Source organism: Notolepis coatsorum (assembly GCF_963971535.1).
Source record: "Notolepis coatsorum genome assembly, chromosome: 2".
NCBI lineage: Eukaryota > Metazoa > Chordata > Actinopteri > Aulopiformes > Paralepididae > Notolepis > Notolepis coatsorum.
In genome coordinates, this window is record NC_140166.1 from 67,198,209 (window position 1) to 67,213,089 (window position 14,881).

The 14,881-nt window shown below is 50.0% G+C and overlaps 1 protein-coding gene across 1 annotated transcript in view; it reads left to right on the forward strand.

Annotated features, from left to right (window-relative positions):
• cdh8 (cadherin 8) overlaps nucleotides 1-14,881 on the forward strand; it is a gene marked incomplete at both ends in the record, with an annotated part of 185,999 nt that overhangs the window by 157,615 nt on the left and 13,503 nt on the right. Inside the window, 3 exon segments of the mRNA XM_084308206.1 lie at nucleotides 19-48; nucleotides 51-139; nucleotides 1,075-1,192. Coding sequence (XP_084164332.1) covers nucleotides 19-48; nucleotides 51-139; nucleotides 1,075-1,192 — 237 coding nt within the window.

Consider the following 14,881-nt stretch of genomic DNA (forward strand, 5'->3'; position numbering starts at 1 on the left):
TCTCTCTCTCTCTCTCAGGGAACCACAGTCAGATCACCAGGGCGATCGTGGCATCAGAGTTATGGACATAAACGACAACGCCCCTGAGTTTGCCACAGAGTACGAGGCCTTCTTGTGTGAAAATGGAAAACCTGGGCAGGTAAGGAATGAAGGAGGCCATCCATCAAGCCTGCTATCTTTCCTCCCTCCCTCCCTCCCTCCCTCCCTCCCTCCCTCCCTCCCTCTCTCTCTCTCTCTCTCTCTCTCTCTCTCTCTCTCTCTCTCTCTCTCTCTCTCTCTCTCTCTCTCTCTCTCTCTCTCTCTCTCTCTCTCTCTCTCTCTCTCTCTCCTCCCTCTCTCTCTCTCCCTGTCTCTCGTCCCCGGTAATGATTGGCCACAGTGAATTATAGCCTATTTATTTCACCGGGAAACCACCGAGGTGGGAGTGTTCTTTTTCCTTTTTTCGTCCCCTGACACACGCGGCGCGCAGAGCGAGCGAGGGATGGAGGGAGGGAGGGAGGGAGCGAGCGAGAGCGGTCAGGATTGATCAGAGCGGCTCATAATTCACGACTGTCTTTCCACGTCCTCCTCCTCCAGATGGCACAATGCCTCTCCTCGTCAGAGATCCTGGACAAGTACTTAGCATTCTCCTTCCCATCAACCGGCCTCGTTCGGAGGACCTGGGCACATTCGAGTTGACTGAAAAAGAGAGGGAAAAAGACAGAGCAGAGAGGGGGTGGGTGGGTGGGGGTGGGTGGGGGGTGGGGTAGAGGCCAGGAGGGCCTGGATTTGTAATTTCCAATCAATCATAAAGACATACAGCACGATAAGCCCAATGATGACAGATAAATAGATGGAGCTGGGGGAGGTTGAAAATGTGCCCAGATGAGACGGCAAGTCATTGATAATAATCTCAAACTCCGGGAGTGAATAGGGTCGTATATTTCATCTTGTGTGAGCCCGCCGCCCTATGTTACAGTGAGACATGTTGTGATGGAGAAAACAGGTAATGAATAGGCTGCCTGCTCTAATGGCTTCTGCACGCCCCCCTCTCTCTCTCTCTCTCTCTCTCTCTCTCTCTCTGCTCGTACTCAGGTGATCCAGACCCTCAGCGCTGTTGACAAAGATGACCCAATTCAGGGACACTACTTCGACTACCGGCTGGTCCCCGAGATGCTCAACAACCCCAACTTCACCATTAAAAACAACCAAGGTGAGGGACAGAAGGACGGCTAGAAAGCTGCGTGTTTATTTACTTGTAGCCCGACTTTATGACTTACGACTGATCTACCCCCCCGGGCCATTGTCACCCCACGAATGACTCAGACAGACAGACAGACAGACAGACAGACAGACAGACAGACAGACAGACAGACAGACAGACAGACAGACAGACAGACAGACAGACAGACAGACAGACAGACAGACAGACAGACAGACAGACAGACAGACAGACAGACAGACAGACAGACAGACAGACAGACAGACAGACAGACAGACAGACAGACAGACAGACACACAACCGATTTTATATGATCTCCCCAGGCTTCCGTGGGTTCAAACTAGTAAATCAAATAAACATGGACATTGTGCGGTAGTGATGACTGAAGTTTCAGCAAATTTCTCCAATGGCTTTTCATTTATAATCCGTGTCCCGAGGTATGGTTTGCCATTCTGCGGATAGAATCTGCTGGATCAGTGTAGCTCACAGTTAGCAGATGTGCAATTGTCTGGACACCCGCTCCTCTCTCCTCCCCAGTGCATTTTGAGGGAAACTAAATGAATGGGATCCAAATGGTTTTTCTGGCTAGTCTCGCAGCTCAATGTAGGACGACTTCCTGGGAACGCTTGCAAGCTCGGCAGATGGCACCACATTTGTTCGCTAACTACTCTGATTGGTTTAACTGCAATCCCCCCCCCCCTCTTTTGTTATCCTATCCATTCCCTCTCTCCTGCCTCCCCATTCCATGAGTGCCCCTGAAGAGCTTGTGCTCATCCTGACGTGGTGTAATGTTGTCATAGAGCTCAGGGCAAAGAGTCTTAATATGGCGCGGCCCGTCTGTTTTGATGCAGAGGCTACAGGCTAGCTAGGCTAGGAGCTGTCTTGTCTGTTTTGACGCAAAGGCTACAGGCTAGCTAGGCTAGGAGCTGTCTTGTCTGTTTTGATGCAGATGCTACATGCTAGCTAGTGTGACGGATCGTATTGGTCTGCGTTGTGTTGTTGTTAAATGCTGATGTCCCGAGGGGGAGTCGAACAGGGGAGCTCCCGCGCCGCGGGCGACGACATAGGCCGCTGCACTAAGAAGTGAATCCACTCCTATGTACCGTACCTATGCGTCTATTAACCCTGTTATGAGGAAGTGAGTTTAACTTACCAGCCCGTAATGACACAGTCACTTGTCAACACGCCTATTTCTGTGACTGTGGATATACTCACGGGCTTCCCCGTTATACTAGGCTAGGAGCTGTTGTGTCTTTTGTGATGCACAGGCTACAGGCTAGCTAGGCTAGGAGCTGTCGTGTCTGTTTTGATGCACAGGCTAGAGGCTAGCTATGCTAGGAGCTGTCTTGTCTGTTTTGATGTAGAGGCTACATGCTAGCTAGGCTAGGAGCTGTTGTGTCTTTTTTGATGCACAGGCTACAGGCTAGCTAGGCTAGGAGCTGTCTGTCTGTTTTGATGCACAGGCTACAGGCTAGCTATGCTAGGAGCTGTCTTGTCTGTTTTGATGTAGAGGCTACATGCTAGCTAGGCTAGGAGCTGTCTTGTCTGTTTTGACACAGATGCTACAGGCTAGCTAGGCTAGGAGCTGTCTTGTCTGTTTTGACGCAAAGGCTACAGGCTAGCTAGGCTAGGAGCTGTCTTGTCTGTTTTGACACAAAGGCTAGAGGCTAGCTAGGCTAGGAGCTGTCTTGTCTCTTTTGATGCAGATGCTACATGCTAGCTAGGCTAGGAGCTGTCTTGTCTGTTTTGACGCAGAGGCTACAGGCTAGCTAGGCTAGGAGCTGTCATGTCCTTTTTGATGTAGAGGCTACATGCTAGCTAGGCTAGGAGCTGTCATGTCCTTTTTGATGTAGAGGCTACATGCTAGCTAGGCTAGGAGCTGTCTTGTCTGTTTTGACGCAGATGCTATAGGCTAGCTAGGCTAGGAGCTGTCATGTCTGTTTTGATGCACAGGCTACAGGCTAGCTAGGCTAGGAGCTGTCTTGTCTGTTTTGATGTAGAGGCTACATGCTAGCTAGGCTAGGAGCTGTCGTGTCTGTTTTGACGCAGAGGCTACAGGCTAGCTAGGCTAGGAGCTGTCTTGTCTGTTTTGATGTAGAGGCTACATGCTAGCTAGGCTAGGACCTGTTGTGTCTTTTTTGATGCACAGGCTACAGGCTAGCTAGGCTAGGAGCTGTCTGTCTGTTTTGATGCACAGGCTACAGGCTAGCTATGCTAGGAGCTGTCTTGTCTGTTTTGATGTGGAGGCTACATGCTAGCTAGGCTAGGAGCTGTCTTGTCTGTTTTGACGCAGATTCTACAGGCTAGCTAGGCTAGGAGCTGTCTTGTCTGTTTTGACGTAAAGGCTACAGGCTAGCTAGGCTAGGAGCTGTCTTGTCTGTTTTGACGCAAAGGCTACAGGCTAGCTAGGGTAGGAGCTGTCTTGTCTGTTTTGATGCAGATGCTACATGCTAGCTAGCCTAGGAGCTGTCTTGTCTGTTTTGACGCAGAGGCTACAGGCTAGCTAGGCTAGGAGCTGTCTTGTCTGTTTTGATGCAGATGCTACAGGCTAGCTAGGCTAGGAGCTGTCATGTCCTTTTTGATGTAGAGGCTACATGCTAGCTAGGCTAGGAGCTGTCATGTCCTTTTTGATGTAGATGCTACATGCTAGCTAGGCTAGGAGCTGTCATGTCCTTTTTGATGTAGAGGCTACATGCTAGCTAGGCTAGGAGCTGTCTTGTCTGTTTTGACGCAGATGCTACATGCTAGCTAGGCTAGGAGCTGTCGTGTCTGTTTTGATGCACAGGCTACAGGGTAGCTATGCTAGGAGCTGTCTTGTCTGTTTTGATGTAGAGGCTACATGCTAGCTAGGCTAGGAGCTGTTGTGTCTTTTTTGATGCACAGGCTACAGGCTAGCTAGGCTAGGAGCTGTCTTGTCTGTTTTGATGCAGATGCTACATGCTAGCTAGGCTAGGAGCTGTCTTGTCTGTTTTGATGCAGATGCTACATGCTAGCTAGGCTAGGAGCTGTCGTGTGTGTTTTGACGCAGATGCTACAGGCTAGCTAGGCTAGGAGCTGTCATGTACTTTTTGATGTAGAGGCTACATGCTAGCTAGGCGAGGAGCTGTTGTGTGTTTTGAAGCAGAGACTACAGGCTAGCTATGCTAGGAGCTGTCATGTCCTTTTTGATGTAGAGGCTACATGATAGCTAGGCTAGGAGCTATCTTGTCTGTTTTGATGCAGAGGCTACATGCTAGCTAGGCTAGGAGCTGTCGTGTCTGTTTTGATGCAGAGGCTACATGCTAGCTATGCTAGGAGCTGTCATGTCCTTTTTGATGTAGAGGCTACATGATAGCTAGGCTAGGAGCTGTCTTGTCTGTTTTGATGCAGATGCTACATGCTAGCTAGGCTAGGAGCTGTCGTGTCTGTTTTGATGCAGAGGCTACATGCTAGCTAGGCTAGGAGCTGTTGTGTCTGTTTTGAGGCAGATGCTACAGGCTAGCTAGGCTAAGAGCTGTCGTGTCTGTTTTGAGGCAGATGCTACAGGCTAGCTAGGCTAGAAGCTGTCTTGTCTGTTTTGACGCAGAGGCTACAGGCTAGCTAGGCTAGGAGCTGTCGTGTCTGTTTTGACGCAGAGGCTACATGCTAGCTAGGCTAGGAGCTGTCGTGTCTGTTTTGACGCAGATGCTACATGCTAGCTAGGCTAGGAGCTGTCTTGTCTGTTTTGACGCAGAGGCTACATGCTAGCTAGGCGAGGAGCTGTCATGTCCTTTTTGATGCAGAGGCTACATGCTAGCTAGGCTAGGAGCTGTTGTGTCTGTTTTGAGGCAGAGGCTACAGGCTAGCTAGGCTAGGAGCTGTCTTGTCTGTTTTGATGCAGAGGCTACATGCTAGCTAGGCTAGGAGCTGTCTTGTCTGTTTTGATGCAGAGGCTACATGCTAGCTAGGGTAGGAGCTGTCTTGTCTGTTTTGACGCAGCGGCTACAGACTAGCTAGGATAGGAAGGCTCTGTGTCTTGTTGTTAGCTGTAGGAGCCTCTAAAAATCAGGACAGGAAATGGCCTTTTTTATTATTTTATAAACAAAAAATAAACACTGCTACCATGGAACCTTGTAGATTCAAGCATATCAATATATCCGAGAAACAAGAAACCATGCTACCATGGAACCTTGTGGAGGCAGACATATCTCTTAGTGTTTTCTTGTTTGGTTAGGTTTGTTTGTTTGTTTGTTTGTGTGTAATAATGAGGCTGTCGTAATGAGGAAATGCATGACAGAATGTTTAGAGGAAGTAATGCAGCCTTCAGTTGAATGGTTCACTGTTGCAGCAGAGTCCCTAGAGCTGGAAATTTGAGGGCTGAACCCCTCAGTACTTGTCCAGGGGCCCCTCTGGGAGAAGTCTTCAAACGCTCGTCTCCCAAGAGCTTTCAGAACATAGACACACTTTCAAAGAGAAAAGTGTTCTCACTGGAGGTTGTCCTGGGAGGTATAGACCGTATTGTGCAGCTTCATATATTTCCATCTTTAACGGGGGTACTGTATATATTATTTAATTCTCATACTGTTACAGGCAATGAAGTAAAATGTTTTAAGTTAATCTTTGAGAAAACGTGTTATATTAGTACCCAGATTCCCTGGCATGCCTCTGCAAACGTTTACCAATCACAATAGCACAACTACAGTACTTTGACGTTTGTGTCATTCCGGGACACTCTCGTTTTTCCGGCATTTGCCGCCATCTTTGTTTTCACTGTAGCTATGAATCAAATATTCAAGACATGAAAACTACAGTGTTTAAAAACAAACAAGTCAGGTAGTCATGAGTATGAGTAGTGTATTCTGTCTGTTGTTTTGACTGTTATGGTTTCGTAACGTCATCCGTCGAGGTCCACAGTGTTTGCCTCTGGGTACTGGACATGTACTGTACATTTAGTCATTTAGCTGACGCTTTTATCCAAAGCCACCTACAAGTTTTGTACGACAAGTCAGCAGGAAGGGTGCAACTCTTTCAGCTGAGTAACAATGTTCATCAAATGCTTCACTCTGCTCTCCTCCTCCTCTCTCCTCCTCCTCCTCTCTCATCCTCCTCTCTCCTGCTCCTCTCTCCTCCTCCTCTCTCCTGCTCCTCTCTCCTCCTCCTCTCTCCTGCTCCTCTCTCCTCCTCCTCTCTCCTCCTCTCTCCTCCTCTCTCCTCCTCCTCTCTCCTCCTCTCTCCTCCTCCTCCTCTCTCCTGCTCCTCTCTCCTCCTCCTCTCTCCTCCTCCTCTCTCCTGCTCCTCTCTCCTCCTCCTCTCTCCTCCTCCTCTCTCCTCCTCTCTCCTCCTCTCTCCTCCTCCTCTCTCCTCCTCTCTCCTCCTCCTCCTCTCTCCTGCTCCTCTCTCCTCCTCCTCTCTCCTGCTCCTCTCTCCTCCTCCTCTCTCCTCCTCTCTCCTCCTCTCTCCTCCTCCTCTCTCCTCCTCTCTCCTCCTCCTCCTCTCTCCTGCTCCTCTCTCCTCCTCCTCTCTCCTCCTCCTCTCCCCTCCCCCTCTCTCCTGCTCCTCTCTCCTCCTCCTCTCTCCTCCTCCTCTCTCCTCCTCCTCTCTCATCCCCCTCTCTCCTGCTCCTCTCTCCTCCTCCTCTCCTCCTCCTCCTCTCTCCTCATCCTCTCCCCTCCCCCCTCTCTCCTCCTCCTCTCTCATCATCCTCTCTCCTCTCTCTTCTCCTCCTCCTCTCTCCTCATCTCTCCTCTCTCCCCCTCTCTCCTCCTCCTCTCTCCTCATCCTCTCTCCTCCTCCTCTCTCCCCCTCCTCTCTCCTCCTCCTCTCCCCTGCTCCTCTCTCTCCTCCTCTCTCCTGCTCCTCTCTCCTCCTCCTCCTCCTCCTCCTCCCTCCTCCTCCTCCTCCTCCTCCTCCTCCTCCTCCTCTCTCTTCTCCTCTCTCCTCATCTTTCCTCCTCCTCTCTCCTCCTCTCTCCTCCTCCTCTCTCATCCTCCTCTCTCCTCCTCTCTCCTCCTCCTCTCTCCCCCTCCTCTCCCCTGCTCCTCTCTCTCCTCCTCTCTCCTGCTCCTCTCTCCCCCTCCTCTCTCCTCCTCCTCCTCCTCCTCTCATCCTCCTCTCTCCTGCTCCTCTCTCCTCCTCCTCCTCCTCCTCCTCCTCCTCCTCCTCCTCCTCCTCCTCTCCTCCTCCTCCTCTCTCTTCTCCTCTCTCCTCATCTTCCTCGTCCTCTCTCCTCCTCTCTCCTCCTCCTCTCTCATCCTCCTCTCTCCTCCTCCTCTCTCATCCTCCTCTCTCCTCCTCTCTCTCCTCCTCTCTCCTGCTCCTCTCTCCCCTCCTCTCTCCTCCTCCTCCTCCTCCTCCTCCTCCTCCTCCTCCTCCTCCTCCTCCTCCTCCTCCTCCTCCTCTCCTCCTCCTCCTCTCTCTTCTCCTCTCTCCTCATCTCTCCTCCTCCTCTCTCCTCCTCCTCTATCCTCCTCCTCTCTCATCCTCGCTCCTCCTCTTTCCTCCTCCGCTCTCCTCCTCTCTCCTCCGCTCTCCTCCTCTCTCCTGCTCCTCTCTTCTCCTCCTCTCTCCTCCTCCTCTCTCATCCTCGCTCCTGCTCTCACTCCTCTCTCCTCCTCTATCCTCCTCCTCTCTCCTCCTCCTCTCTCCCTCCTCCTCTCTCATCCTCGCTCCTCCTCTTTCCTCCTCCTCTCTCCTCCTCTCTCCTCCTCCTCTCTCATCCTCCTCTCTCCTCCTCTCTCATCCTCCTCTCTCCTCCTCCTCTCTCATCCTCCTCTCTCCTGCTCCTCTCTCCTCCTCCTCTCTCCTCCTCCTCTCTCCTCCTCCTCCTCTCTCCTCCTCTCTCATCCTCCTCTCTCCTCCTCCTCTCTCATCCTCCTCTCTCCTGCTCCTCTCTCCTCCTCCTCTCTCCTCCTCTCTCATCCTCCTCTCTCCTCCTCCTCTCTCATCCTCCTCTCTCCTCCTCTCTCCTCCTCTCTCATCCTCCTCTCTCCTGCTCCTCTCTCCTCCTCCTCTCTCCTCCTCCTCTCTCCTCCTCCTCTCTCCTCCTCTATCCTCCTCATATCTCCTCCTCCTCTCTCATCCTCATCTCTCCTCCTCTCTCATCCTCCTCTCTCCTCCTCCTCTCTCCTCCTCCTCTCTCCTGCTCCTCTCTCCTCCTATCTCTCCTCCTCTCTCCTCATCCTCTCTCCTCCTCCTCTCTCATCCTCCCCTCTCCTGCTCCTCTCTCCTCCTCCTCTCTCCTCCTCTCTCATCCTCCTCTCTCCTCCTCCTCTCTCCTCCTCCTCTCTCCTGCTCCTCTCTCATCCTCCTCTCTCCTCCTCTCTCATCCTCCTCTCTCCTCCTCCTCTCTCATCCTCCCTCTCTCCTGCTCCTCTCTCCTCCTCCTCTCTCCTCCTCCTCTCCTGCTCCTCTCTCCTCCTCCTCTCTCCTCCTCTCTCATCCTCCTCTCTCCTCCTCCTCTCTCATCCTCCTCTCTCCTCCTCTCTCCTCCTCTCTCCTCCTCCTCTCTCATCCTCCTCTCTCCTGCTCCTCTCTCCTCCTCCTCTCTCCTCCTCCTCTCTCCTCCTCCTCTCTCCTCCTCTCTCATCCTCCTCTCTCCTCCTCCTCTCTCATCCTCCTCTCTCCTGCTCCTCTCTCCTCCCTCCTCTCTCCTCCTCTCTCATCCTCCTCTCTCCTCCTCCTCTCTCATCCTCCTCTCTCCTCCTCTCTCCTCCTCTCTCATCCTCCTCTCTCCTGCTCCTCTCTCCTCCTCCTCTCTTCCTCCTCCTCTCTCCTCCTCCTCTCTCCTCCTCTATCCTCCTCATATCTCCTCCTCCTCTCTCATCCTCATCTCTCCTCCTCTCTCATCCTCCTCTCTCCTCCTCCTCTCTCCTCCTCCTCTCTCCTGCTCCTCTCTCCTCCTATCTCTCCTCCTCTCTCCTCATCCTCTCTCCTCCTCCTCTCTCATCCTCCCCTCTCCTGCTCCTCTCTCCTCCTCCTCTCTCCTCCTCTCTCATCCTCCTCTCTCCTCCTCCTCTCTCCTCCTCCTCTCTCCTGCTCCTCTCTCATCCTCCTCTCTCCTCCTCTCTCATCCTCCTCTCTCCTCCTCCTCTATCCTCCTCTCTCCTGCTCCTCTCTCCTCCTCCTCTCTCCTCCTCCTCTCCTGCTCCTCTCTCCTCCTCCTCTCTCCTCCTATCTCATCCTCCTCTCTCCTCCTCCTCTCTCCTCCTCTCTCCTCCTCCTCTCTCATCCTCCTCTCTTCTCATCCTCTCTCCTCATCTCTCATCTGCATCTCTCCTCTCTCCTCCTCCTCTCTCCTCCTCTCTCCTCCTCTCTCATCCTCCTCTCTCATCCTCCTCTCTCCTCCTCCTCTCTCCTCCTCTCTCCTCCTCTCTCCTCCTCCTCTCTCCTCCTCTCTCCTCCTCTCTCCTCCTCCTCTCTCATCCTCCTCTCTCCTCCTCCTCTCTCCTCCTCTCTCCTCCTCTCTCCTCCTCCTCTCTCATTTCTACTCCTCCTCTCTCCTCCTCCTCTCTCCCCCTTTCCCCTCCCCCTCTCTCCTCTGCCTCTCTCCTCTATCCTGCTCCTCTCTCCTCCTCTCTCCTCCTCTCTCCTCCTCTCTCATCCTCCTTTCTCCTCCTACTCTCTCCTGCTCCTCTCTCCTCCTCTCTCATCCTCCTCTCTCCCCCTCCTCTCTCCTCCTCCTCTCTCCTCCTCCTCTCTCCTGCTCCTCTCTCCTCCTCTCTCATCCTCCTCTCTCCCCCTCCTCTTTCCTCCTCCTCTCTCCTCCTCCTCTCTCCTCCTCTCTCCTGCTCCTCTCTCCTCCTCTCTCCTCCTCTCTCATCCTCCTCTCTCCTCCTCCTCTCTCCTGCTCCTCTCTCCTCCTCTCTCATCCTCCTCTCTCCTCCTCCTCTCTCATCCTCCTCTCTTCTCATCCTCTCTCCTCATCTCTCATCCGCATCTCTCCTCTCTCCTCTCTCCTCTCTCCTCCTCATATCTCCTCCTCCTCTCTCCTCCTCTCTCCTCCTCCTCTCTCCTCCTCCTCTCTCCTCCTCTCTCCTCCTCCTCTCTCCTCCTCCTCTCTCCTCCTCCTCTCTCCTCCTCCTCTCTCCCCCTTTCCCCTCCCCCTCTCTCCTCTGCCTCTCTCCTCTCTCCTCCTCCTCTCTCCTCCTCCTCTCTCCTGCTCCTCTCTCCTCCTCTCTCATCCTCCTCTCTCCTCCTCCTCTCTCCTGCTCCTCTCTCCTCCTCTCTCATCCTCCTCTCTCCTATCTCCTCTCTCCTCCTCCTCTCTCCTCCTCCTCTCTCATCCTCCTCTCTTCTCATCCTCTCTCCTCATCTCTCATCCGCATCTATCCTCTCTCATCCTCCTCTATCCTCCTCATATCTCCTCCTCCTCTCTCCTCCTCTCTCATCCTCCTCTCTCCTCCTCCTCTCTCCTCCTCCTCTCTCATCCTCCTCTCTTCTCATCCTCTCTCCTCATCTCTCATCCGCATCTCTCCTCTCTCCTCTCTCCTCCTCCTCTCTCCTCCTCCTCTCTCATCCTCCTCTCTCCTCCTCCTCTCTCCTCCTCCTCTCTCCTCCTCCTCTCTCATCCTCCTCTCTTCTCATCCTCTCTCCTCATCTCTCATCCGCATCTCTCCTCTCTCCTCTCTCCTCTATCCTCCTCCTCTCTCCTCCTCCTCTCTTCTCCTCCTCTCTCATCCTCCTCTCTCCTCTATCCTCCTCCTCTCTCCTCCTCCTCTCTTCTCCTCCTCTCTCATCCTCCTCTCTCCTCCTCTCTCCTCCTCCTCTCTCATCCTCCTCTCTCCGCATCTCTCCTCTCTCCTCCTCCTCTCTCCTGCTCCTCTCTCTCATCTCTCCTCATCCTCTCTCCTCCTCTCTCATCCTCCTATCTCCTGCTCCTCTCTCCTCCTCCTCTCTCATCCTCCTCTCTCCTCCTCTCTCCTCTCTCCTCCTCCTCTACTCCTCCTCCTCTCTCCCCTCCTCTCTCCTGCTCCTCTGCTATCTCCTCTCTCCTCCTCCTCTCTCCTCCTCCTCTCTCCTCCTCCTCTCTCCTCCTCCTCTCTCCTGATCCACTACGCCTGCCTGTCTACTTGTCTAATAAGGTTACATTTGAGAAACGATTAACATCAGATAATTCTCTCGCATCACAAATAATATTTCATCGTGCAACTAGAAGCCATTTATTTCCCTTCAAAACATAGACACCAGGGCCCTCATTTATCAACGTGGCGTACGCACAGATATGTGCGTAACCCGTGCATACGATCATTTCTAAGCAAAGTGTGGGATTTATCAATTTGAACTTGTGCTTGACTTTGTGAGATATTTAAGCACAGGTCAGACCATGCGTAGCTGGCGCCCTTGGTAGAATATATTATTACAACAAGGAAATAAGCTTCTGTGCATTAGTTTCAACACTGGCATGTTCTGTATGAACCGTAATTCATTATAGTTCATTGTAAAATAGCAACAGTAGTGTAATTATGGTCAAAACCCTATAAATAGCATTTGGAATAATAGGTCTTTATCTCCGAATGAATGCAGCATGGTTTATATAGCGTTATCGGAATATACTGACTGACTGCGCTCCGCGTAACTCAACTTGTTATTATTTTGCGCACAGACCGCAGAAACACGGGAACGTTTTGATTATATTTAAAAGGCTTTACGTTAAACGAAACAAGTGGAATTTCGAAGCTGTAAGCAGAATACAAGTCATATGAACACCCACGATATAGTGTTCTTCCCCTTCCTACTGTATAAGAAAGAATAAAAAACGCATTGCAATGAGACCAGGGTGTATGTGTATTACAAAACCCTTGCAATAATGTGTCTTAAATGAATGAAAAGCATACATGCTCTGGACACAGAGCATATATCGTGTGGGTGATATGACTTGTATTATGCTTACAGAATTCCACGTATTTAGTTTTACAATGTCAAAGCCTTTTAATATAAATCAAAACGTTCCCGTATTTCTGCAATCTATGCGCAAATTTAATAAGGAGTTGAGGTAGATACACGCTCAGAACGTATTACATGCTGGTATGCTGATAGACTCAGAGTAAACTATTATATGAATATGAATATGATATGATATAAGGTATACACTGGTCCGTCGCATACACTGGTATGCGCAAGTTACTGTTGCATAATGTAGGCTATGGCTGCTATTATATGTAATTCATATAGGCTACCTAATAGTATATGATTTTTAGAGGCATCTATTTTGTTGTCGGTATTATTAGGCTAATACCGACAACAACAGGGGGGACCCTGATGTAAACAAGACAAACGTCTTTCTCTGGTCTGCATCCCCTTATATTAACAATTGTGTGTATTGAGCCGTACTGTATTGTACCCATTCTGCAATCTGTTAAATAAAGTTTTCATTCATTCATTCATTCAAAATATATGCCTCTAAAAATCATATTATAGCCAATCGAACACAACTAATAAAGGCATTCATATTACAGCACGGTTATAATGACACACACATGATGAATTGAAAATGGGGGACCCTGATGTAAACAAGACGAAAGTCTTTCTCTGGTCTGCATCCCCTTAATAATTGTATGTATTGAGCTGTACTGTAGGCTACTGTACCCATTCTGCAATCTGTTAATAAACTTTTCAATCAATCAATCAAACCACCAACGCCAAACAGTGGTCAACGAACGGTCTTTATTAGTATTTTGAGCTGTCCAGGCAGAATTGCAGCAATGGTCTTAGGGAGCCGTTGATATCTGACATCACCGTTTACAAGTCAGCCTTTTATTTATCCCATAACACGCGTTGTGTCTTCTTGGTTTGGCAGCGCCTCAGTGAACAATCTCCCGTGAAGTTTCTCAAAGTTCCGCTCGGGTCAGTCCATTATTTCACATCCCATGGGGGGTGTTTCATCACTTTCTTGACCATATATGGATAATCATGCACGAGCATTGACGGTAGAACAAAGAGGTATTTATCAACACAGAGGAGCGTAGGACCTGTGTACGCACGGTTGATAAATCCTGTTTTTTTTTGTGCGTGCACACATTCTAAATTCTGTGCTTACGTATGAAAATAGAATACTTTCTAAGAAAAATTGATAAATGAGGGCCCAGGCATCTTTCTCTTCTTGGAGAAATATTCACAGCAGAGTCGTGTCATTGAATGACCGTACATGTCTGAAGCATGCTGCCGCCGCAGTATGTATATAAAGGAAGCCATGCTGTGTTTTGAATTGTTGCCTATTGTAAAAGTTGCGAGCGCTTGATGCTCCGGGACTTCATGCGGTAAAACCGAAGAATGAGCCTTTTCAACTTGGGCTACTTTACCAGTTGCTGCACCCGGTTTTGAGATTGATGCAATTACTCACACAGCGGTGGTACACTTTCAGAGCAATTTTTGACTTCCACTTAAGAAATGGAAACAAAAGAAAGTCACTCCGGAAGACCACCTCCAAACCCTGTGGAGAACATACAAAAAAAATGTCTGCAATTGGATGGCAAGCGTTGGTTTTCTGAACATGGCTCCAGGAGAATCACTTTATTCTCAAGGTAACTGGACGTTCTGGCTGAATGGCCCGGTGCTGTGTCTGAAAAGACCAGCAGCAGGTTCCTTTCAGTATTCAGAGTTTCAGAATTGGTAACTTAACACTTTCTTCGCCAGGCTTATGTACATCATTATACCCTTCTCTGCCAGCTCTATTTGTCTATGGAGAAGTTCCCCTTCTTTGCAGGGCTATAACTTTTTAAATTGTATTGCTAAATTGACATTACTATGGCCCATTCAACGTCAATTATCTATCGTTCAGGATGTGGGAACGTTATACTTTTTCCTTCACATATTCATACTAAAATATGGTCTAAAGTATAAATATGTTTTTATCGTTTTCTGCAGCATTCTGCAGAACGTGATTTATAGCCCTAAATGCATTATATTGACAGATACAGTTTGATAGCGATCGGCGCGAGATAAAAAATGGACGTGCTTCTAGAAGTTACTACTTATCATCTGATGTTGACGGGATGGGGGGGGGGGGGGGGTCGTTTATAATTCCGTGGCCAACGTTAGATGATTCATCTAGTGTGGGTGATATGATCATTAGAGCAGTTTGTATCGAACACGGTAAAAAAAAACACTGAAACTCACCGCAGCTTCCTCGTAGCGTTGGGCGATGAGCGTGGAACAAAAATATTCCTATTATGGGATGTTGAAATATGCGATCCATCTCCAGGTTGTATAATAGTATATACGTCCAAATCATGTTGTTTATCGAGTTATTGGTAACGGATCACTATCCATTGTGTCGCGCTCGAGTCCCGGGACCTATAGCGAGTGATCGGACCGAATTTGGATGAGCACAAGTTTCCGTTTCCGGTTTCCGGTTTGGGCGATCTGCCGATCGGCCACCAGATGGCGCTCTTGAACCGTTGCAGAGTTGAGAGGGGATCAACAGTAGATCTCAAGTCTCCGGGGGAGAAATATGATTGCGATCACAGATTTTTAAAATATTGATCTCAATGACGTGTTACGGCGTCATTGGCAGAATTAGCATAGCGGGGAATGACGAGTTTAGGCGTCCTTGGCGGTCAAAGTGTTAATGACGGTTGAGTAGGTATTTTCTTGGGTACGCCTTAAGTAATCTTAAAACCGCCGAATGTCTACTGTCTTCCGGGTTATATTGAGTACGCTTGAGCATGGTTACTTTCAGGAATTGCACCTTTCAGGTGTAAGTAAATTAATTGTTTACTTTTGTCT